At 44.4% G+C, this 24,686-nt stretch overlaps 1 protein-coding gene and 1 long non-coding RNA gene across 8 annotated transcripts in view; one reads left to right on the top strand and one right to left on the bottom strand.

Moving 5' to 3' along the window:
* PTPRU (protein tyrosine phosphatase receptor type U) overlaps positions 1 to 19,430 on the top strand; it is a 378,319-nt gene extending 358,889 nt beyond the window's left edge. For all 7 annotated transcript variants that reach the window (XM_081201863.1, XM_081201862.1, XM_081201868.1 and 4 more), the window contains 3 exons: positions 2,623 to 2,780; positions 7,328 to 7,463; positions 15,275 to 19,430. In XM_081201863.1, coding sequence (XP_081057989.1) covers positions 2,623 to 2,780; positions 7,328 to 7,463; positions 15,275 to 15,337 — 357 coding nt within the window. In that variant the 3' untranslated portion in view covers positions 15,338 to 19,430. The remainder of the gene's footprint in view (positions 1 to 2,622; positions 2,781 to 7,327; positions 7,464 to 15,274) is intronic.
* Positions 1 to 24,686, bottom strand: part of LOC308591351 — a 539,976-nt gene that overhangs the window by 33,034 nt on the left and 482,256 nt on the right. The window lies entirely within an intron of this gene.

Genomic DNA, 24,686 nt, shown 5'->3' with positions numbered 1-24,686 from the left:
ATCTGTCATTGATTGCCTTCTCTCCAGTTCTGTGCCTCTTCTGCCCCAGCCCATTAATAAAGCATTAATGACAGCTTTAGTGCCAGTCCCAGAGATTCATCTCATAAGCCACTCTTGATTCTCATAGTATTTTCATTCTTCCCTCCCAAGCCTCTGATTTGGTACTGAGCTCTGCATCCACCTGCTTAAACCCTGGGCTCACTTAGCTGTGTGCACATAATCCCTCTCCTTCCAGAGCCCCCTAACCACATTAGATTGCAAAGCTAACCAGATTACCAGAGTATTAAAGAGCATCCTTTTCCTCTCACAGCCTCCCTTCCCTTTCAAGATTTTTTTTGTTTGCAGAGAATACCAAATGTATAAAAACAGGTGCTGCTGACAGCCATCGTTGCCAGGACTGACATTGCCACTTTTGGTGTTGTGTGTTTGTGAGAGAATGAGTGGGGGGCAATACCTAAGACTAAGCTCATTATTATGACAAATCTGAACTGTGGGTGAGAAGATACCATTGCCATCATCATCCCTCACCCCTCAAAAAAAAGGGGGGGTTGAGAAGAGAAGATACCATTGCTTCCATTCCACTGTTGTTCCACGATGTCACATGGCCCAGTGTTGCATCCTGCCCTTCTTTTGATTTAACACAGAGAATTTCTAAAAGTAACTCTGCAAGTAGCATGTTGTATGGGAGCATTTTCCATTCCGTCCTGTATTTGTCGCATGCGGCAGTGTCTCCATTCCACTGAAGTTCAACTTCTGCCAAAAACAGTATTACTCACCTCACAGTTCACTGTGCTGAAATCACACACCTTAATAGTTTACATCATTCATTATGGTGTCATTATGTTATTTTCTCCACCCCATTCATTTCAGTGCAAAGGAAACACAATGCAAATGAGAAAGAGGGAACATAATCAATTACATATCATCTGTTGACTGAAAGCAACAACAATAACAACAGTGAATGCTGGTTATATTCAGTGGATTGATTGCCATTCCCATCATGGGATGAACAGCGGTGGCGATTTCCACTCCTATTTCCTTTTTTGTCAGAATTCTCCAGCACCCCCATCAGCTTAACATGAGTTTGATTTCCTTCTCTTTGTTTTGGCCATTTTCTCCCTCTACCTTAACAGTTTGCGCAAGTACAGAATACACAAAGAATGTTGATGCATTCATATGAGCATCTGATTGTCTCATATCCCATGTAGGAGTTTTCTAGTTACAGAGATGATGGTAGTAATTTATCATGCTTATTAGTCACTTTCTTTAAAAGTAAAATAAAATGAAAAGTAAACTTAAAGTGATTTACAATATTGAAGTTTGAAGTTTATTACATCCCAGTCCAGAAGCCCTTGACTGTACCTTGCTGGAGATCACCTTTGGCAGAGTAGAATATCTCCTTTCCTGAAAAATTAACAGCAATGCAAGTCAAAAATCTTCAACTGCTGGATCAGGGCCCACACATGAGTGATATTGTGACCTGTGATAGGACTTGCAACAATGGGACTCCTCGTTTATCCTCATTTATTATTATTTTTTGGAAGAAGACCAGAGGTATAGTCTCCTTTCATTCACTAGTTGCATAGAAATAGAGAATTTCAGCAGGCACCATGATAAGCAATAATGCTAGCTAAAATGCCCTATTCTACACGATGGGATATAATACCTTGCTGATCATATATCTGGTGACAATAGAGCATATTTCCTCATGCTGGTGCCCCTCCCCCCCCATTGTTTTGGGCTACCAACCCCTGCCAGCATGACCAATGAGCATGGGAGTTGTAGTCCAAAACCAGTGATGGCTGGTGCCCTTTGGGACTGGTAGGGCAGAAGGCAGGGAGACCAACAGTAGATGGCGCTAGAGCCAACGACAGGCAGAGCCAACTAATTCTACAAATTTCCCCATCCTTCTCCCTGCTAAGTTCTACAAGGAGGAGGAAGCTAACAGCCGGTGCTACCCCCTGGACTGGTTGTAAGTAAGAAGGCAGGCGAATGAGGACTGGTTGGTGGCAGGCTGTGGTTGGTGGGGTGATGCCCCATTTGCCCAATTGGACCAGCCCCCTGTCCAAAACAAATGGATGGCACCAGGGTAAGGAAGGCTGCTTTGGAGAGAAAAGGTCTGTTTGTGCGCACACACAAATTTTTGGTTGTAGTTCACAGTGGCGTAGCGTGGGGGTGCACGGGGGCCCGGCCGCAACATCTGGGGGGGCGCGCTCGCACTCGCAGCTCTCTGCCCCTACCTGGCTCACACTCTCTCTCTCACTGCAGTGCTGGCTGTGCGAATCCGATCCGAGCCGCTGGGTCGCCGCCCACTGTGGAGGGGGTGGGTGCCAGGCGTGCGGTGCGGAGAGAGAGCGAGGGACTATCTGGGGGAGGGACAGTGCAGTGGCCGCCCAGCGCAGTGCTGAGCGCGGGAGAGAACCACACCAGACCAGACCAGACAGCAGCAAGAAGAAGCTGGCAGGTTAGGGGTTAGGGGGCGCAAATTACTTGCCTTGCCCCGGGTGCTGACAACCCACGCTACGCTGCTGGTAGTTCAAGATGGGTCGTGTGTCTAAAAAGCCTGAAAACATCTCACCTATGCATGCTACCCTAAAGGGGGAAATGATGTGCTTTCTCTAGTTACAGGAAGGGCACCTGATGGTTCGACACTTCCAGTACCTGCGGTGGTCAGCCTACCGAGACACCCCTGATTCAAAGAAGTCCTTCCTGCATTTATTAGCACAAGTGGATAAGTGGCAGGGGGAGAGCGGCGATGGAAGGACAATCGTCCATTGTTTGTAAGTGTCACCTTGTGGGGTGGGGAGGGGGACAAGGGTCCGTCCTCTTTTTTAATTTATTTTTATTGATACAGCAAGAAAAGAAAAAAGAGAAAACACAAATACCAAATTACACACAGAAATAACAATAGACACAGAATTTTCTTAACAAACAATAAGACACAAACCTCCCGTCTATTCCATATTTCGATTTCATATAACTTATTGCCAATGCACACTTTTATCATAATTAAACCTTTTATTAATATATCTTAATTTTTATATCTTCCCTGCAACTATTACTGAAGTTCCTCGAATGCTGCAACCGAGTTTAAACTACTCTATTTATATTTCAAATATTCCTTGAAAACCTCCCATATTGAAACAAATTCCTGTTTTGATTTATTCTTTATTTTTTCTGATAGACCATCTAATTCTGCATATTCTGTCAGCTTTTGAATCCAATCTTGTATAGAGAGGATTTCATTACTCTTCCGTCCTTCTCAGTTGGAAGGAAGTGGTGTTCACTTTACCAAGCCACCTCCAGTTCTATTACCTCTCGGTTTAATTGTTAAGGATTTGTGATGCTGGTGTAATGTTGTGTTACATCAAAATTGTTCTTTTTGTAGTATAGCCTTTGCCAACCTGGTGCTCTCCAGGCTTTTGAAAGGGTGTTCATAATGGCCAACTGTTTATCATTAACAGGATTTAGCTCTATGTAGGTTCTGAGAAAGTACTGGAAAAGTCTATTGATCCTCATATGTTGATGGTTTCAAACCCGCCCCTCCTAAAAAAGGTATATATATGAGGCAACTTTTACGTTTCCAAATTGATTGGGGCACCCAGAAAGCTTTTAATCAAAAATGAATTACCATCTTGTCTGTCTTTGTTAGCCGAAGGATAATTTGGCAGTGTATTTGCAACATCCAGAGCTTTCCAGAGGGCAAAGTTGAGACAACAGAGAGACAGGAGAGAGAGAGAAAAAAAAAGAAGAAGAAGCAACTTCTGGCTTACAAACAGCAATCTTGCATGTGTCTGGCTAATTTGATTATATCAGGTGTAAAGGATTTATTAGCTCTGATGGGAATCCATGCCCTGCAGATTTTACAGTGTAAACTGGCAACATGCCTGAAATAATAGGGGAGTGTGGGCGAGGAGGGGGGGGGGAGGAAAGTCTGAGCTTCACTGAGTCTCATCACTTTACACAAAACAAAACAGGTGCTGGAGAAGGAATAAATAAAGTTGCTCAGATTTGCTCTGGGAGCTTGAGATAGTGCTGATGTCATTTGCAGCTGTTTGGTTTGGCTAACGTGGAGCTGTGAAAGCGTAAACTGTAACTTTAAAGGAGGGATGGGGAACGTCAGCCCCAGGGAATGAGTGCACCCCTCTGTGATGGCCTGGGATTCAGACTTGGAGGTTGAACCTGAGGAATCCCAGCCTGCACAGAAGTCCCCGCCTCCAGAACCAGCTGAGCCGGGGCTGGGGCTTGAGCCTGAAGGGTCCTCACCTGTGCTGGATCCTCAGGTGCAGGCACCAGCTGAGTCTGCTCTGGCTCCTGAGGTGATGGAGGACCCATTGCCTGGAGGTGCTCCACTCTCAGCCCCTCAGGGGAAGCGGAGGTTGCCTCTGGGTCCAGTAACCCTCCAGCCTCTCCTGAGCTGCAGAGGCTCAGGGCAGAGAGGCGGAGGGAACTAAGTTCTCGCAGGAAGAGTGCTCGCCTCCAGGCCAGGAGAGGCGAGTCACCTGTGGACCGGGGCCACCCTATGCCTCGGGGCAGATAAAAGCCAGTCAGCCCCCGTCCCAGGTTGCAGGAGCAACATTGTTGGTAGCCTGTTCCTGCCTGCACCCTGTCCTGCTCTTCTGCCAGACTTCCTGACCTCACCCGACTCCCTGCCTTGGACCCCGCTTCAGCTTTGATGGACAGCCTCCATACCGCACCCTCGACCTTGGACTGGACTCAGACCTCGCCGCACGGTTAACCCTCGGGACCAGCACACCCTCTTTATTTGGCCCACCCCAAGCCTTACCTGCAGATACTGAGGCTTGAACCTTATACTTCCTAAAATAAACTCCTTCCAGTAGCACCTTAGAGACCAACTAAGTTTGTTATTGATATGAGCTTTCGTGTGCATGCACACTATACTTCCTGCATAAAATCGTATTTTCTCCCACTGAGCCATGACCTTATTTTTCTGCCATCCTTGAAAATTGCCACAGTGCAGGAAATCTGGCTCTTCACCTCCTTGTTGCAGGCTATTAGCATTTCAGATTTCTCCACAGTAGGAAGAAAGACAACGCTCCACAGGCACTGCTGTGTTCTGAGTGGACAATATGAGATTAAGGAGATTCTCTGCAAAAATTGTGCCAGCATTCATTGGTCTCTTCAGGAGTCACAATGTAGCATCATTCCTGGGTGGGAACATTCTGGGGAGCAAGAAGAAATGAAGGCTGCATCTGTTGGCCAATGGGGTAGCCAGTTTTTTCTCCCAGAAAATGCAGTGTGCCATTTCTACCAGGCCATGTTGCAGCAAATGCAGCTGAGCTGTTCAGAAGGCGGTACCACTACCACTTGAACGATGGCAAAGCTTTGGTGTTTTTTTAATGAAAAAGCAAATAATAAAAGAAGAGAAGACAGAATAAGAATATCGAAGCAGAGACAAAAAGGGTCTTTGATTATTTTTGTTATACAGAAACACAACACCCTCTGGCGCCTCATTTTAAATAACGGTAAGATGCAGAACCCATTCAAAATTTTTATAGATTTCAGACCACGCTGGGAGATGATTTCTATTTCTGTATGTTATTTTTGTCCCAGCAATTCTTATGTCTGTGAGTTATTTTCCCAAGCAGTCCTGAAACTGACTTGCCCAAATACCGGATCCCTGCACTAATACAAATAATGTAATGCTTAGTATTTATATAATACTTTGCTTAAGAGTTAGAAATGCTGCATTACCACCATCATATAATAATGCTGGTATTATCCCCATTAGCAAAGTGCTCCGACTTTTGGTGGGATGAGGGTTTTCCCCGCCCTCTCCATTTTCTTTGGACTCGCATCTGTATTTGCATAGGAGCAAAACAACCCTTCTGAGTCTGCTCAACAATTTAATCTCTTAGCAAGGATTATTTCTCAATCATTGCCACCAGCCTATATTTAATTACGCCCAAGAGACAGCAAACCCCTTGATCCAGAGCCTTAAAAGTGGCTACTCTGGAAAGCCCAGGGTAATTATGCAACATGGGGAGGTGAGCGCATTCTGAGCTTAAGACCCTTTTCTAAGGAAGCAAGCAAATCTTCGGCAGCCTCTTGCATAAACCATAAACTTTGAAATCCTTTAGACAAAACTCAAATTAATCATTTCAACAGTTTTTACGGGGGGGGGGGGGGGAGAAACAGTGATGAAGCCTAAAACCTGGCATAACTTACTGTGATGGCTTCTGCTCTGCACTTCTTGACCCGGTTGGAATTATTAAACCAGACTTTGAGAACTTACAGATTCTTAAGAGTCCTCCGTTCAAGACATCCAAAAGCACAAAATGGCACTGAGCTTCGGCTTTGAGCTTTGGATTCAGCTGAACTTAGGTCTTATTGGAATCAATGGGGCAATCGAGTCATGTCTTAAGTATCATTGCTTTCAATGGGAATGGAGTTCAACAAACAGCCTCAGTCTAGTCCCCTCTTCTGCCATCTGGCTTCCGTCTATTCACTTGCCTTATGCAAGGATTGGCTAGAATCTAGAGAAGCCACTGTTCCTGGATCCTTTTTCCCCCAACGTAAAAGCCTTAAATATTGGGCTCAAGGGCCATTTATTTATTTATTTATTTATTTATTTATTTTGCATTGCTTCCCATACAATATCATGAAGCGATTAACGATAAAAAAACACGAACAATGAAAAACATAGATAAAAAACAATTTCAAGTCCAAATCCCTGATGATTTCTGGAGCCTTACTTACTGAATGTAGGAAGTCTGTCTAATTTCAGCTCTCCAAAGTTATCCTTTGGGTTGGGTACATGCAGTGCTTTTTTTCCTGGGGGGACGAAGGGGAACGCATACCCCTAAACATTTTGTGAATCGTTGTGCTTTTGTCCATTTACTGTATTTATTTTTCCCGATTCGAACTATAAAATGGTGATTTTCTTGAGTCAAAATGAGAGTACCCCAAAACATTTTTTAGGGGGAAAAAAGCACTGGATACCTGTACATTACTTTGGCTTCTCTCTCTCTCTCTCTCTCTCTCTCTCTCTCTCTCTCTCTCTCTCTCTCTCCACTGTTGGATAAAAAGCAGTTCACCATTCTGTTGCTGTTGTTACATTTATATCTTATCTTCCATTCAAGTTGCTTAAGGTGGTATACATGGCTCTCCTCCTCCTATTTTTTCTTTACAACAACCTTGTGAAGTAGGCTAGGCTGAGGGTTAGTGACAGACCCACTGCCACCCAGTGAGCTTCATGGCTGGGTAGGGATTTGAGCTCTAGAATCCAAGGTCCTACTCCTAATACTGTAACCTCTGGGCTGCTTTAATATGCTGACTGTTCCCTTGCATTTAATTTCTCCTTCAGAAATGGGGGAGGCCGAAGCGGCACTTTCTGTGCCTGCACCATGATCTTGGAGATGATCAAGTGTCACAAGCTGGTGGATGTTTTCTTCGCTGCAAAGACCCTCCGCAACTACAAGCCAAATATGGTCGAGACCTTTGTAAGTAACAAAAGCACAGTTTCCTTTGCCTACGCCTTTTGAAAATTTTGCAGCTCTTTGGAATTGGCAGGAAATGACAGAATTTTCTGCCTCTAAACTGTGATCATGACCTTTAGCTTGCACCACTTTTGTAAGATATGCTGGTCAATGGCTATCAACCATGGTAGCTCAAGAGAACTTCAATATTCATAGAATTATAGAGTTGGAAGGGACCTCTGATGATGAAGAGAAGAAGAAGAGTTTGGATTTGATATCCCGCTTTATCACTACCCTAAGGAAAGCAGCTAACAATCTCCTTTCCCTTCTTCCCCCACAACAAACACTCTGTGAGGTGAGTGGGGCTGAGAGACTTCAAAGAAGTGTGACTGGCCCAAGATCACCCAGCAGCTGCATGTGGAGGAGCAGAGACGCGAACCCGGTTCACCAGATTACGAGTCCACCACTCTTAACCACTATACCACACTGGCTCTCGATCATGACGATCATCTAGTCCAACTTGCTGCAATGCAGGAATATGCAGCTGTCCCATACGGGGATCGAACCTGCATCCTTGGTGGTAATTAGCAGCAGGCTCTAATCAACTGAGCTATCCAGACTCAGCAGCACTATTGAATACTAGTAGCTGCAGAGGGCTATTGACTTCATGCCCTGTGGCTGGGCATCCCTAGTTGGCCACTGTGAGAAACAGGATGCTGAACTTCTGCTCTGATCTTGCAGGGTCCTTTTTTACTAGTGGTTGGTATCATGGTCCTGACCAGGAATGAAAGAAAGCCTTGCTGTTTTCTTAACTGGCAGGAGGTTAGTGTGACCATAGATGCTAGAGGAGGCTTCCATTTGAAGGGAGCTTCAGCAGGGCATGGAAGGCCCTAGGTGGACATTCAAGGATCCCCAAGCATAAAGATAGCAGATAGGGTTGGTGGCTGAGGCCTTACCAGTTCTCTTCCAAATAGTTTCTAAGCTCACCTTCCAAACTTTCCTCTCTCTCTAGCTCAATACATGCTTGCCAGGAGTCATGGGGATAGAATCCAGGACCTTTATCTCTCTGTGGGATGGCCCTGCGTGGTGAGGCACCAGGACTGCTGCTGTTTACTGTCCCTAATTTGGCACATTATATATTGGGAAGAGCAGGTTGTGGAGGGCAATTCAACTTGATGCTAAGTCATGCTGTAGATCTGAGGTGGGATGTGTTGTCAACCTGTGAGCTGCATTCCATCAAGAGAAACCTAAGGGACACATGCCACTGGTGGGTGGGACCAGAGGCAAAATGTGGATGGAACATGGGATAGGACTTTGATCAGCAGGCTACATTCCAGTCAGACAAAAGTCAGAGATCCAAGCAGGCAAGCGAGAGAGGAAAAGGCAAGATCACAATTCAAGGCACTTGAGGAGGGTATGGAGCAGGGCCAGTGAGAGGCGTGGCCTAGGGAGATGGGTGTGGCCTGGGGAGATTTCTAAAAGTCACATAGAGATGTCTAGAAGGCCTTCTTGACTGCAAGGAATTGCCTGAGGGCACACGATGCAGCTAGCTTGCTAAAGCTAAACAAATCTAAGTTGGGTCCATGCCTGCATTGGACGCCTCCTGTATGCTGCTATGACTTCCATAATGGAAGGAACCACAAGGATCATCTAGTTCCACGTGCTGCAGTGCAGGAAAGTTTTGCCCAACATGGGGCTTGAACCCACAACCCTGAGATTAAGAGTCTTTTGCTCTGCCAACTGAGCTATTGAGATCAAGCCAAATCAAAATGAGGACGAGGGCAATGAATTGTACACAGTGTTAATCCTACTCAGAGTTGGCCTACTGCAATGAATGGGCATGACTAATTTAGGCCAATTCATTTCAATGGTTCTACTCTGAGTGGAACCTAGGATACAGCCTGTCTTGTGTGAGTAAAAGCAAAATAAAAAATAGTGCAAATATAGTACCCAGCTGTAGATGGGAGTGGGACTGTTGGCGCCGTAATTGAAAGATACTGTATTTTTTGCTCTATAAGATGCACTTTTACCCTCCTAAAAAGTAAGGGGAAATGTGTGTGCGTCTTATGGAGCGAATGCAGGCTGCGCAACTATCCCAGAAGCCAGAACAGTGAGAGGGATCGCTGCGCAGCCCTGCGGAGGCTTCGTGTGGCTAAGCCAGATCCTGCTCGCTATCCTGGCTTATGGCTTAGCCGTGCACAGCCTCTTCCGGGCAGGGGAAGCCTTCATCCCGCTGCTCTGGAGAGGCTTCGTGCGGCTATCCCAGAAGCCAGATCCCTCTTGCTGTTCTGGCTTCTGGGATTCAGAATATTTTTTTTCTTGTTTTACTCCAAAAACTAGGTGCGTCTTGTGGTCTGGTGCGTCTTATAGAGAGAAAATGGGGTATGTTTCTACCCCATTCACTGTCCATGCACTCAAAAACTTGATAAACGCTTGCAAACAGGGTAGTGGATTTGGGAGGGATGCATTTTGGTGCAGTTCTAGAGCCAAACCCTACGGATGAACATTTTGGTTTTCTAAGCACACCCATCTGCAATGCCGGAATCTTATTTTCTTGCTTTAAGTAGCGAGTCATGCCAGGAACAGAACTGGAATGGCGACGGCGGGGGGTGGGGGTGGAATATGACATTTGCGAAGTCTGGATTATCAAATTTCTACCTTGCAAAATGAAATGTCTTTTGGGGTGGATGTGATTGCATTAGGAATTAAAACCACAATTGGAGCAGGGGGATGGGGGGGGGAGAGGATAGGAATTAAGCGAAAGCAATAAAAAGAAGAAGCAAGAACTGGCACAGAGTCGGACAGCCTATTGGGCTAAATTGCAAGGTATTAGCAGATGCAAACTAGTGTTTTCATCCGGAACACAATCTTTCCCCAACCTCAGCTGAACCTGCAAAGGCTGTTTCCTGAAGACTCAATTTAATGATCCACCACAGAAGTAAATGAGATCTTGTCTGTTTTGCTATTAGTAGAGTTTCACTGATTTGCACCCGCAGAGGATCTGGCCCCTGTGTGCCTCCTTTCTGCTACAGAACTTTGATGTTTCAATGCTGCCATCAAGGAAAGCAACCTTCTTCTTCTTCTTTTTCTTAATCCAAAAGCATTAGATAGTTGTTTAATCTCTTGTATAGCTGCCTTCACTCTTTGATTCTCTTCCCTTCTGGAGACCACTGGCACCCGAGGCTCTGGGCTCAGGTTTCCCCAACCCACAAGAAACTAATTGGTTTCTTGAAAAGTTGGCTGCTGCTTCCATTGAAGGAATTGTACTTGAGAGTTTGGATGGAACGCCTTCTCTAGCAGCCAGCCAAACTTCTGTTGTTGCCTATATCTTAATTGCTCCTTCCACATGTTAAAGGCCAAGTCGGAATGATTGGGAGGGCATAGTCCATTGCATGAACCCCGGTCTGCAGTCTGAAGTACAGGCAGCAACATTTTTGCTTGCGTCCAATTGACATGCGACCGCCTACGCGTGGGTCCTTTTGGACCTAGAAGAGGGCAGAACGGGGTGGGGTGGAATGGGGCATAACAGGGGGCCAGGAACGGAAACCCCATGCAAAATGGTTGTCACCTGTAGTGCAACCCAGACACAGATCAACCATCTTAGTGAAAAAGTAAAAGGGGCAACCAAAATGATGAAGCAGATGGCGCAACCCTCGTATGAGAAAAGATTGCTGTGTTTGGGACTTCTTGGTTTACAGATTTTGGTTTAGAGAAAAGGCAAGGAAGAGGTGATGTGATAGGCATTCATAAGGGTTTTTTTTCCTCCCTCTCTTATAATGTTCATGGACCTCCAATGAAGCTGAATGTTGGAAGATTCAGGAAAGATGAAAGGAAGTGTTTCTTCAAAGCAGTGCCTAGTTAAACTATGGAACTTGCTCCCCCAGAGGCTGTGATGGCCACCAATTTGGTTGGCTTTAAAAGAGGACTGGATAAATTGACGGATGATATTGCTATCGATGGCTACTAGTCATGGTGGCTCCAGTAAAGCTTCTGAACAGCAATTCCTGGAAACCATGGAGGTGGGGTGGGGAGCGTTCTAATGTGCTTGGGTTTTGCTTGCAGGTTTCCCATAGGCATCTTGTTGGCCACTGTGAGAACAGGGGGCTGGACTAGATGGGCCATTGGCTTAATCTTGCAGACTGAAATCAAGAATTTTCAGAGCAATCCAATCGCCCCACTTCGGGGGGCAGGGCAGCCACAGACACATCCTGATCCCCTCTTTCAGCTGAGCTGGGATGAGAGAGAATTTCTTTTTCTTTTTTTGCATTTAATGAGAAACTACCTAGTTTGCATTTTCAAACTAACACACAAACCAAAACAGATATCCTTTGAAATTTGCACTTCTCAGAAATTTGTGGTGCAGTTCTTCCACCGCCTAGCAGGGGGATGCCTCTGCCCGATTCAGACCCCCCTCCAGCATGGCAAATCAGGATTTGGGGTAGTTCTGCCCTGTGCTTTGGGTGGCTCGGGATGTAGCTAATTTCATGCCACAGCTATTGCTGGGCCGCAGTACGCCACGTGGTACAAAATGCAGAGCAGGTGCTTCAGGGAGTGTTTATTTCTGATCAATTGGTGCCAAAATGATTGGCATTGCTATGTCCGGTCCGTTGTCTTCAGACCTAACACTGACACCAGATCATTTTCTCCAGAATATCAATCACGATCCTTATTCTTCTCGCTTTTAAGGTGCCCACAGTTCACACAGCCCCCCGACTGTGGCATAAATGTATGATAGTCTCAGACCATCCCAGTAGGAAACTCATATAATACAAAAGAATTATCCATCATATCAGCTGCAGGGTATAGATAAAAGAAGAGCACTCTGCTGCATAGACGACCTCTTAAAAGGAGCTGTCGTTTTTCTACTTCAGAGAACACCCTTTCAAAATGTGGTCTTGGCTCCTCTTTCATCTCTTTCCCAGGCTCTTGCGGACTCCGCTGATGCCTAAATCCTCCCCCTTCCTTCCTACTCTCCTGACATCCTAATAGCAGATCATTCTTTTGCACTCTGGCTTTCATGAGAGTTTGTTGTCTCTTTCTTTATACAGCAACGTTCCTTTCCATTTTGAAATTTGCTTTTGGACAACGAAGATACACAGAGAAATCTTAGCCCATCTTCCCCAGTGGACCTGAATTTTCCCAGCTGGATTCAATAGCGCTTACTTCCAAGCAAGCAAGCGTAGGATTGCAGCTACCGCAGAGCGAAAAATGCCACCCCATTTCACAGAGGCTTTTGTGGCCCTGTTCGCAGGCACCAAAGGTGGAAGAGATCAATAGCCTACCATTGCTTAGAAAAGTTATTGTTATTATTATTAATTGTTAAATTTGTATACTGCCATATACCCGCAGATCTCAGGGCTGTTCACAACATAAAATCACAATATATTAAAAAAACCCCACAAAGTACGTAATAAAAACAATAATAAAGACAACTTAATTACCTCTGCCTTCCACAACGCATTTTCAAAGGGCATTGGATGTCAATCAGCCAAAGACCTGGTTAAAGAGTGGCATGTATGGTTCTTTTCCTCATGCCCATCTTGTCTTAACAACCCTGTGTGGTAAGAGATAACCATATTCAGTTATGTATGCAGATAAAGAGCTATCAGGTTACCATTGCAAGCCCTACATAAGAGATCTCAATACAGGAAGAGCTGAAGAGGGTTAATTCTTATTTGGATGGCACTTTTAAAAATTATGTGTTTATTGTAAAATTACATATTAATGGAGAAAGCAATTAATATATTCCCCATGTATTTGAAAGGGATGCGGGTGGTGCTGTGGTCTAAACCACAGAGCCTAGGGCTTGCTGATCGGAAGGTTAGCAGTTTGAATCCCCACGACGGGGTGAGCTCCTGTTGCTCGGTCCCTGCTCCTGCCAACCTAGCAGTTCAAAAGCACGTCAAAGTTCAAGTAGATAAATAGGTACCGCTCCGGTGGGAAGGTAAACGGCGTTTCCGTGCGCTGCTCTGGTTCGCCAGAAGCGGCTTAGTCATGCTGGCCACATGACCCGGAAGCTGTACAATGGCTCCCTTAGCCAATAAAGCAAGATGAGCGCTGCAACCCCAGAGTCGGTCACGACTGGACCTAATGGTCAGGGGTCCCTTTACTTTTACCTTTATATGTATTTGAAATTGTTTTATTCTCATTTTTAATGTTTGTGTTGGTGAGAGATTCAGATGTTCTTGACACTACAGCTCCTGTCACACCTCATTACAGCATGTGGAGGATGGGGAACATGGGGGACACTGTGGTCTAAACCACTGAGCCTCTTGGGCTTGCTGATCAGAAGGTTGGCAGCTTGAATCCCCGCAATGGGGTGAGCTCCTGTTGCTCTCTCCCAGCCCTCCAACCTAGCAGTTCGAAAGCATGCCAGTGCAAGTGAATAAATAGGTATCCCTGCGGCGGGAAGGTAAATAGCATTTCTGTGTGCTCTGGATTCCATCACAGTGTTCCGTTGCACCAGAAGCAGTTTAGTCATGCTGGCCACATGACCCGGAAAAACTGTCTGTGGACAAATGCTGGCTCCCTCGGCCTGAAAGCGAGATGAGTGCCGTAACCCCATAGTCGACTTTGACTGGACTTAACCGTCCAGGGTCCTTTACCTTACCTTATGTGGAGGATGCTACATTGCCTAGTCACTGACAATAAGGAGCTACATGGACCAGTGGTTTGATTCAGTATCAAGTCACCTTGCTGTGTTCCAGGGCAAATGCTCATTTAGTTGAGGATACTGTTTCCCTCAGCAGCCAGCCATGGGGCCCGCAAGCAGCACAAGAGGGTCATAACCCACACCCCATGTTTTTAGTGAATAGTGTTCCTCAGTGAATAGTGTTTCTCAGAGACGCAGTGTTGTATTTTCATCACAGTAAACCCACTGAAATGAACAACAAGAAGAAAAAATAGTGGGTCTGCTCTGAGAAGGCCTAGCATGGGTTACATACAACCCTTGTTGTCTTTGACCCTGGAACTAATATATAGCTCATCACTAATCCTGACCTGGCGCCAGTCACCATCTCTTAGCCTAACTTCTCTCACTAAGTTGTTCGGGGTGCATAAAATGGGGAGAAGCAGAAATATGTACACCATCTTGATCTCCTTGGAGGAAAGGTGAGATACCAATATAAAAATAAATAAACTGATAAAGAATTAAATTAAATTGTAGTGAATTTCTCCAGCAGGAGGTGTTTTCAGGGCCAGATTTAGGTTTGATGAGGCCCTAAGCTACTGAAGGTAATGGGGCCCATTATATGTCCAGCTGTCCTTTGTCAACAACAAATCGTCGCTTTTTTTGTATTGGATATATGCTATATGGCAATTTATGGACCTAATAGGTATCTAAAGCCATTTGCACATAACAAAATATGTACATCATAGGAGCCTACACAACACGAATACTGTTGCTGTATGTAGATTTTATTTGTTTTTTATCTTCTACTTTGGAAATGTACATCTAGTTTTTTCCCCTTTAATTTTTTTTGGGGCCCCCAAGAGTGTGGGGCCTTAAGCTATAGCTTGTTTAGCTTATATGTAAATCCTGCACTGGGTGTTTACCAGCATTTTTTGCAAGGCTGGGCCAGAGACAGAGGAGAAATTTGCTTGGTATGCTTTTTGCAGTGGACTGAGCTGATCTGACACTCCTGAACTTGCCTTCACTCCCAGTCAAGTTGTGCACTTTTATGATGCTGTTTTGGTGAACAAAATGTGCCCATAAGAACGTGTACCTTATGTACCAAATGCTTATTTTATGGGGAAATGCACTGCAAAGCATTGGTGAATGTGCACTTTGCCCGTTCTTAACAATCCTTCTTTTCTCCTCTCCCTCCCCCTTAAAGGAACAGTACCACTTCTGCTATGACATAGCCCTGGAATACCTGGAGTCACTGGAGACCAGATAGCACCTTGCCAGAAGCACGCAGGCAAGTGTTTGTTTTTGGTTTGTGCCAAACATGCATTTTGCATCCAGACTTTTGAGTAAGAGCAAGGAGGAGGAGGAGAGAAGAGAATACAAGGAAAAGAATGAAAACTAAAAAGGCAAGATATGGGGCCATGTTGTCCATCCCCTACCTTCATCTTTCCTCCTAAGCTTCTGCTCCCACTTCTCCAGCTGCTGGCAGAGCAGAGCCTACACAAACTCATCCCATCTACAAAACGATTGTGTATGTGCCAGCCTGGAGTTTGGCACCTGTGTGTTGTTTGTGCATGTATGGACACCGGTGTGCGGGAAGAGCATCAGGCTCAATCTCCTTGTGACTGCACCAATCACAGCCTAGAAAGGGATCCATGCCACCGAGACTGGGAGGAGAGCTGAAGTCCAGCATCTTTCACAACGACCACAGGAGATTTGAAGAAACAGTGGTGTTCTGAAAGCTTATAAGAAGCTCTTTGAAGGCGACCATGCAAAATCTTGGCAACCATCCTTCTGTGGGAAAGTGTGCGCCATCTTGGACTGACAGTGAAAATTGGGACGTGTACAGTTTTTCGCTCTTTGTTTATAACCCTACGTTTATTGTTTCCAGACTAATGCCTGCCTCCAAAGAGTGTTTCTGAATTTATCCCTGGTCTAACCTTACCTGTAGGAAAACACAGCGAATGAATTCTGGGGATTATCTAAGAGAAAGAAAGCACACAGGCTACTTGCTCCAAGACTAAAGTAGCCAGACCAGATTTTGTAACAACCACCATGTCTTTGTGCCTGGATATGCCACTCCAAACAGCAGAAGCTTTAGAAGGGGCTTCCCTTTTAGAGCGTCAATCCTCCAGCCCTATCAAGGCATTTTCAAGAGGGCTACCCCAACACGGAATCACCCCAGATATCACACCATTCTTCAGAATGTCAGCCACTAGAACTAACTCTGTCTCTATCTCAGACACAAACATACAGTGGTTTCGGACACTGCCAGCAAGTGATTCAGCAGAAAAGTCTATCCTCCAAATGGGTTTGACCATATTTCTGAGGATTGGTCGACAAGTGGGGACAAACGGGGATGAGACAGATGCCAATGGCAATGCAGATCCATTCTTTTTTTAAGGGTCAGGCGTGAGCTTCAGGTTGTGGGTGGCTGTGGCTTTGAGATGGAAGGAGGTCACTTGTAAATTATTTCAGCACATAGGACTAATGTGGTTCAAATTCATTTTACCTGGAAAGGTAAGCCTGCTCTCCCGGCATACAGGGACAGACACTTCCACATTTATTTTCTGTACCTTGGTTCAGTGAATCAGAACTTTAAAAGCATAAATTGTGGTGGTTACCAGCAGAAGAATAAGAGAGTTGGGTGGGTAGCATTTCTTCATTCTGTGCCCTTAGCTGTGAATTTGGGCCTGCAGCTGGTGTGTGTGTGTGTGTCAGAATCTGTGCGGCCACTTTCCTTCCCTTTCCTCCATCAGCCACCTCCCACGCTGGGTAACAGACTTTTCATAGATAATTAACAGAAGAGTGTCTTCCTGCAAAGACACTCTTCATCTCACCAATGAAGGACCCTAGTTGCAGTCTCAGTTGCTCCCATAAAATCCTGATTGGCCAAGACACTGACTGAACTAGCAAAGAAAGGAGAAAACTCTTGGTGGCTAGGGGTATGCATTCATCAACCAATGCAAAGGGGAACAGATGGGAGACCTATCCAGAACCCCCTTTTGTGCACATTTAGGAGGGTTACCTTATTTGGCAGCCATTCCTGCCAGTCCCCATTCATTCCCCAAATATCTGCATCATTCCAGAGGGGTGAGGTCGGCCAAATTGGGAGCCACCAGATTACGTAGGGATCAGTATTTGTTCCACAATGCCCTGAAATGGCACAACGTTCAGGGCAATCTGGAGAGGAAAAAATAGCGTGGTTGCTGCCAGGAGGAATGAATCTTTGCACAGCTGCAGCAGCACCAAAGCTGGGGGCACAAAGTAGTGATTTTTAAAACTGGGGAAAACCCCCCAACATCAACAAATGGGAATACCAAGATGGATGAAATGCTCAGAAATATGAAGCAAAGAGTAGCAAAGGCAAAAGGTATTCTGAAATCGGGGTGGGGACAAGCCTTGCAGACTGCTAATGAGTACAGATTTCTAGTCATGTGATAGAAACCAGCCCTCTTTTGTATTCAGCCACTGGCTTTTGCATCCAGATGACCAATGGTGCCTCCAAGACGATTTAGGGCACCACTTTCCTGCAGGGGTTAAAGACAGTTCAATAGGTCACTGTGCAAAAATGAAAACCAAAATTGTTCCTCCTAGCTAAGAGGAAGCCAAACAAGGCCTAGGGTATATTATGGCACTTATGCTAGATATCAATGCCAGAGTAGTGGGAGGAATTATTTGAGGGTGAAATTGATAGAAACCATAAGCTGAAATTAAAGGGCTCCTCTACACCTTTCTGAACATAGAGATTCATACTGAGAAATGCTACTTTTGTGAATAGCAACATGTGGCTTCCTGTGTTCAAGGCAAAGGCAACCACCATTCATTTTTCTACAAACTTTTTACAAGAGTATTTAAAAGGCTGTGCCAATGGCACTATTTCACAAGGGTGTAGAATGTTGCACTGAATTCAGCTTGCTGAGACCTTTCATCTTAGTTTTTTAAACAACAACAACAACAACATATGATTGAGTTCCAGTCTTCAAGACCGCAGATGCATTCTTGAAATGCTTGATGAACTCTCTGAAGAGAGAGGTTTTGCTGAGTTGGATTTTCAGGGACTGGTGATGGCGTTTCAGTGTTCTGCACAGCTCCTGGCCACCTCCTATGACTACAAAAATCGGAACAGAATGTACAAAATGGTATAAAGATTTCGGAATCCTGCAAAATTAAGAGGCATTGTGCAGATTGGGTTTCTTAGTACAGGATTCTATTTCAGAGTACACATAGTGTGATACGGTAAGTCTCCTTGATGAAAAGTAACACGGGATGTGTTCCAAATACCGGAAAAGTGTCCTTCCTTGGGGGAGAAAAGTTTTATGGTAATGCTCAGAAACCTTCACCTTATACATCTAGCAAGCAAGATATAAGTCAAGCAATTATTTTGAGGATGCTTGCTAATATCCATTGTTTTCGTTACTGAGCTGTGCAGCCCTGTTTATGAAGAAATAAACAACTACTGCCATGTGCATCTCCTTTGGATCAGACACCTCAACAGTTAATGCTCATCCAAATGGAAAAGTCTGTTTACATGGCAAATAAATTAAAAAAAAAGCAAATAAGCATATTTTGTTTATCAAGATGTGTACACATATTGCAGCAAGCATCATCATAGAAGCATAATTCCCCTCTCTCTCACACACAGTGGGGATGCCAATTTTGATACATAACTGTAATTTTTTTAATTAAAAATACAATTTTGCAAAAAGTTTAAATCTGCCCGAATATAGGGGCAACATTTTTTTAGGCTACCAGAATGGTCTGAATCTATTAATGGCAAAGCATTGCAGCCCTGATGGCTAGCTATGCATGTCTAAAGCTGAACTGGGGCATCCATCCCTCAGATATTTTGGATCAAGGAGACTGCGCCAATGCAATCCTATGCACATTTACTCTGAAGTCACTCCTACTGCATTCAAGCTCTGGTATCATGCAAATGTGCACAGAATTGCAATTCAGTTTTTATTTTATTTTATTTTAAAGGGATGCTAGATGTTCAGGTCTGGATGGGAGGAATATTTCCCAACCTGTATGATGAAAAAAGCAGCAGTGGTTAATAAACGAACCATCCAGATCTCTTTGCTCTGAAGTTGCAACGACACGATGGGACTTTGGGGGCTCTTTTGATATTCTCCACCGTATGTTTGTTTGATACTTTGTGGGAAATGACATTCTGCAGTCCCACCCTCTCTGTCCATTGACACCTGGCTGTTTTGCTGATGCTCTGAAGCTTTAACTCTATGTGTGGACTCCTGGTCTCCCGAGTAGACATAACGGGCTGCTTCATTCATCCCATTGGAGAAACACAAATTTGTATGAAAAATGCTAATGCCTTCAATAAAGACAAGACAGTTCATACAAAAGCTATCCTTCCAAGGAATTTATATATATATATAAAACCTCGGCAGAGGCAGATTGTGTAGTAAACTCACGTGTCACGTGGCATCCACACACCTGTAAAAGAGAGACGCTAAACAAAAGTTGGGGTTTTGAATGGCAACAAATGTAGTGAGTTATTTTAACTGGATCTTCAAATGGGTAAGACTGCTATGCGAAACAGTTAGGCTATCAGAATGGTCTGAATTTATTAATCTCTAGAAATCTGAGTGCTAGGAATGTGATCCCTCAGTCTCAGATTTGTTGGACGGGCTCCCATGGCTCAAGGGCTTGGAGCAGTTAATTCCCCATTCCTTGCTAGCACATTGAGGGAATTCTGAACTCTTCCCACACCCCTCTAGCCATGAGGCTTTGAGTGGTTGAGCAGGGTTCCTGTGCCTACCCTCCAGCCATGAAGCATTGATGGGCAGGTCTGATGAAGCAGCCATTCATCTCCTAGAACTTGCTTCAGGGTGCTCACCAATTATTTCTCCTTCTATCCCAGTTTACCTAACCTGACACTGTAACTTTCCCCTGCAATGGAGAACCACCTGATGACCAAGGCCAGTATGGGCAAACGATCCCCACAAGAAATTCAAAGTCAAGTGGGACCTCTTGCGTGGGGGACTCTCTATATGGCTCCAAGTAAATGGCAAACAGAACAAGTCCTATACTAACCAAGGTTGGGTAGGAGAGTACCTGCCAAGTCGCAACCGAGCACAGGGAGAGCTCATATCAGATAAAACAAGCTGGCCTCTCCTCAGCTAATTCCAGCTGGTGCCAAAGGTCATCTCAGGATTTAGTGGGCTGGGTATAAAAGTTGATCCACCCAGATGTGCCAGGAAACCCTCCTGCCCTAAAGAACGGTAAATGGGACCCGTACTGGAGTGGAGTCTTGTTTTGGTAGTGGAAATAGAAAAGAGCATATGTTGAGAGGTGATAAAACATTCTAGATTTCCACAGTGGGGTAGGGGTGGGGCGAATCATGTCATGCAAATGCATTGCTCAGGTCAGTGTTCCAGAAAACATGCAGCACCAAGAGAAAAGTAATACACTCCTAGGAATGCTGCTTCAATGGAGGTATAGTGTCCAGAGAGGAAGTGACTGTACCACTCTATTCCACCTTAGTCAGACCCCACCTGGAATACTGTGTCTAGTTCCAGGCACCACAGTTCAAGTAGGATATTGACAAGCTGCAGCAGAAGGGTGACTAAGATGATAAAGGATCTGGAAATCAAGCCTTATGAGGAATGGTTGAAGGAGTTTGGTATGTTTAGACTGGAGGAGACTGAGAGGTGATGCACATTTATTTATTGAAAGGACTTTCAGGGCACACTGAAAAATGCAGAAAAACACAGGAAACATTTTTTTAAAAAATGTACAGTGGACGCTCGGGTTGCGAACGTGATCCGTGTGGGAGGCACGTTTGCAACCTGCAGCGTTTGCAACCCACAGCACAGCACCGTGTCTGCACATGTGCGGGTTGCAATTCGGTGCTTCTGTGCATGCACAAAGCGTGATTCAATGCTTCTGTGCATGTGCCGAAACCCAGAAGTAATCCATTCCGGTATTTCCGGGTTCGGCGCCTGGTGCGCAACCCAAAAACGTGCAACCTGAAGCGTCTGTAACCTGAGATATGACTGTATTTTGATATTTAGGTTTTCTCAGCATTTTTACTTTTTGATGCCATAACAAACTATATATTAAAAAATGAATACCCCAAACATGTCAATTTAACCATTCGTTAAAGCCATCCGCATGTGCAGCCATTTCCCCAAATGTTACCCCAAAGCAGACTGAAAGAAAGACATTCTCTTAAAACCCAGCGGTGATATTAGAGAGAAATTTGAGTCAGTTTGCATTCAAAGGCAAATCAATGAGACTTGCATTTTCCAAAACAATGTACAAACCAAAACAGAGCCCTCCTTCAAATTCACGCATAACTGAATTTTGTGATGTAGTACTTCAACCAGACAATATTTACCAAAAATGCCAATAAAAAGCAATACATTAGAGAAAAATAACATACAAAAATGTCTACATTAGTCAAAACTGTACACATACAAAAATGTACTTATTAGGAAAAATTAGCACTAAATTGTTGATTAATTTTTATGAGGTTTTTTTTTCAAAATTGCAAAATATGGAGAACTGAATTTAAGATTGGAAAAAATCTTTCCAACCGTATATTGTCACGTATCTCCCCCCACTTGAGGAAGTGCCAAATCATCATATTCATCCCCATCCAGCTTCATTATTGTTCCACTTTAAGATATGCTTAAAATGCTCCATTCTCTTGCAGCTTAGGAATTCGTCCTTTCTGAATTTCTACACTGAATGCCTTGATCTGCGCCTTTCAGACTCATATGTGCATGAGAACTTAGCTGTTCACTGGCTTTAGCACTCCTCCAATTATTGCAGCTGTGAGCAGTTTATATCATCAAAATATGCAATTAAATATCTAAAAAATATTTTGGAGAGAAAATATGTATTTAAAAACATGTTTGGAAGGAAATTTTTTTTTTACTGTAGAAAAAAAAATATTATTCATTTCATTTCTATACAGTTTTACAATTTTAGGAAAAATTCTCAGAGCAGTTTACAAGATATTAAAAGACCAAACAATCCAGAATGAAACATTACCGGAGAAAATAGAAGGGGGTTGTGGATTTTAAAAACCACAAAGTGAGAAAGCAGAGAAATAGATACATTCATCCATTCCAGTCTTGTCGATAGCTTTTGCTGCAAAAATAGCAGGCTGGGAGAGGAGTAATTCTACAGTCTTATTCCTCTGCTTATTTCCTGTAAGGCAGCAATCAAATAAAATGGATGTATGTAGTATGGATCTGCTGATTGGTGGGAGATTGGGTGGTTAATTGATTCTGATAGGCTGGTGTGACCTAACAGAATAGATACTAAGGATTTGCAGGGGATGCTGAGGTTAATGAAATGTAGACCTGGTTTCATTTGTGGAAATTAACATCAAATGTCTGCATTCTCAATGAGCCCGATGTCACATCTCATTTCTGAGATGAGCTGCATTTGCTAAAGGGTACCACTTGGTCCTTGTGCTATGTCTTGTTGGTGTATCAGCCAGCTGCCAAATGATTCTGACCAGAGCATAGGTGAACCAGAGACCTACAGAGTTGTTTTCTACTGATCCATGCGGGAGCTCAGAGCTGATTCCCCATCCAAATGATGTGCGAAGGGAAGGAAAGGGGAAAAGGCAACTCACACAATGATTCTTTCAGTCTCAAGGGAAAATTCAGAGTTTGAGAAGAACTTCATGTGGCCAGATGTTTAATATTTTCACTCTTCTCTCTCGACAAGGGCAAACATTTAAAAAATAAATAAATCCAAGTGCTATAAAGGGTAACAACTTTCCAACTCTCTTTGAGATTTGCATCCAAAGTAACACAAAAATCTTGTTTATGGGCATATGTACATAGAGACCTATGTATATAGAGGCATATGTGTAAATATATATAGACACTGTTGTTCATATGGATAATGTTTATCGGTATTACAAAATCAGTGGTGCTCTTTCTCCCTTCCTTTTTAATAAAATTCAAAACAAAAAAACGAAGCCAACGAAATAAAACATTTTCAAATGGCAAAAAGGAAGTTCCAAAATTTTATTCCTGTGCTTGGAGGAGGAGGGGATGGTTCTTGGCTTAATAATAATAATAATAATAATAATAATAATAATAATAATAATAATAGAAACTTGCACTGGTTCCCTTGCAACTCTGTTATGGGAATCATGCCGACTGATGTTTTCAATCTCTGCGGAAGGCAACATCTTCACAAATCTCCCTCCATCCATCCAGTTAAGCCAGATGAATTCTCAGAGTTCAATGGGACATTTCAACCAGGCTGTAACATTCAAGGATGGTAGGAAGAAGAACCAGTCAGGGGTGTGGCTTGAGGAGAGGCAGGGTGTGACTTTGAGAGGGCTAGATCAGCTGAGGGGCCACATTTGACCCATAGGCTGGAGATTACCATCTCCTGACTTACATAACCCAGTCGGTGAAACTTCTGTTCTAGCGATGGAAAGATGTTGGTCATTAAACAGCACACCTATTCAGGTATGGCTAGACCAAGGGTCAGCAAACTAAGGCCTGTTGGCCGGATCAGGCCCAATTGCCTTCTGGATCTGTCCCATGGACGGTCTGGGAATTGCTGTGTGGATCACCAGCACGCACACTCTTTCCCTCTCCCTCCCTCTCCCTCCCTCTCCCTCACATGGCGCCGCTGCTGCCTCCTTCCTCCCTCCTCCTGGCTTCTCTCTGCCCTGCCTAGAGGAGGAAGGGGGCTGGGCTTTGTTGGTGCCAGCAGCAGCAGCAGCGCTCAAGTGGCCGCCATTTTAAGCAGCCCCTATCCAGAGCCCTTTCATGCGTCTTTCATTGTTCCTGCTGCCGCCGCCAGCCCTTGCCGCTCAGAAGACACGGGTAAGCAGCCACTGGGGCTCATCCAGTGCTGTGGAGAAGGGGGGAGAGTTGTGGGGGAGGGATGGCTTATAGTCCGGCCCCCCACAAAGTCTGAGGGACAGTGGACTGGCCCCCTGCTGGAAATGTTTGCTGACCCCTGGGCTAGACCATTTTGCCTTTCAGTTTTCCATAGCCCTTCAGCATCTGCATGACAGACAGTAATTCAGCAGGTCTTGGAGTTTGCTCATATCATCATCAGACCATCTGTTTATTTGTATGCCAATTCTCCACAAAATGGCACCCAAAGTAACGAGCAATTTTTAAAAAATGGATGAAGAATAATTAATAGCAAGAAGTAAATACAAAACACTGAGCCATATGGCCTAATTAGGAGGGAGAAGAATGCCTACACAAAAGTAAGATGGTAGGATACAAAACATCACCATGTTTCAGATGATGCACCCGTATCCAATAGTTTGGACTGGTTACTCTGGCTTCAAACAGTCAAGAACCCCACCTGGAAGGGTGAGACTAACCTGTTAACAGGTTATAAAGCAATAAATCAGATGGCTGTCCCAGAACCTAAGTTCTAAGCATCCATTCACTACCGGCATAAACCAGAAGTCCTCAGGACCTGGGAGACTAGGGTTCAAATCCCCATTTGGCCATGAAACTTACCTTGCACAAGTCACTGCCTCTCAGCCTAACCCAGGGTTGTTGTACGTGTTAAATGAGGAATGAAAAAGTATTATGGGGAAAAGTATTTCCCTCCAGACTTACAATTCTCAGAGTTTCCTTGATTGTTAAACCTGT

The sequence above is a fragment of the Podarcis bocagei genome, assembly GCF_964188305.1.
Source record: "Podarcis bocagei genome assembly, chromosome: 7".
In the NCBI taxonomy this organism is placed as follows: Eukaryota; Metazoa; Chordata; class Lepidosauria; order Squamata; family Lacertidae; genus Podarcis; species Podarcis bocagei.
The sequence above is the reverse complement of the archived record's forward strand: the minus strand, read 5'-3'. Positions and strand labels throughout refer to the sequence as shown.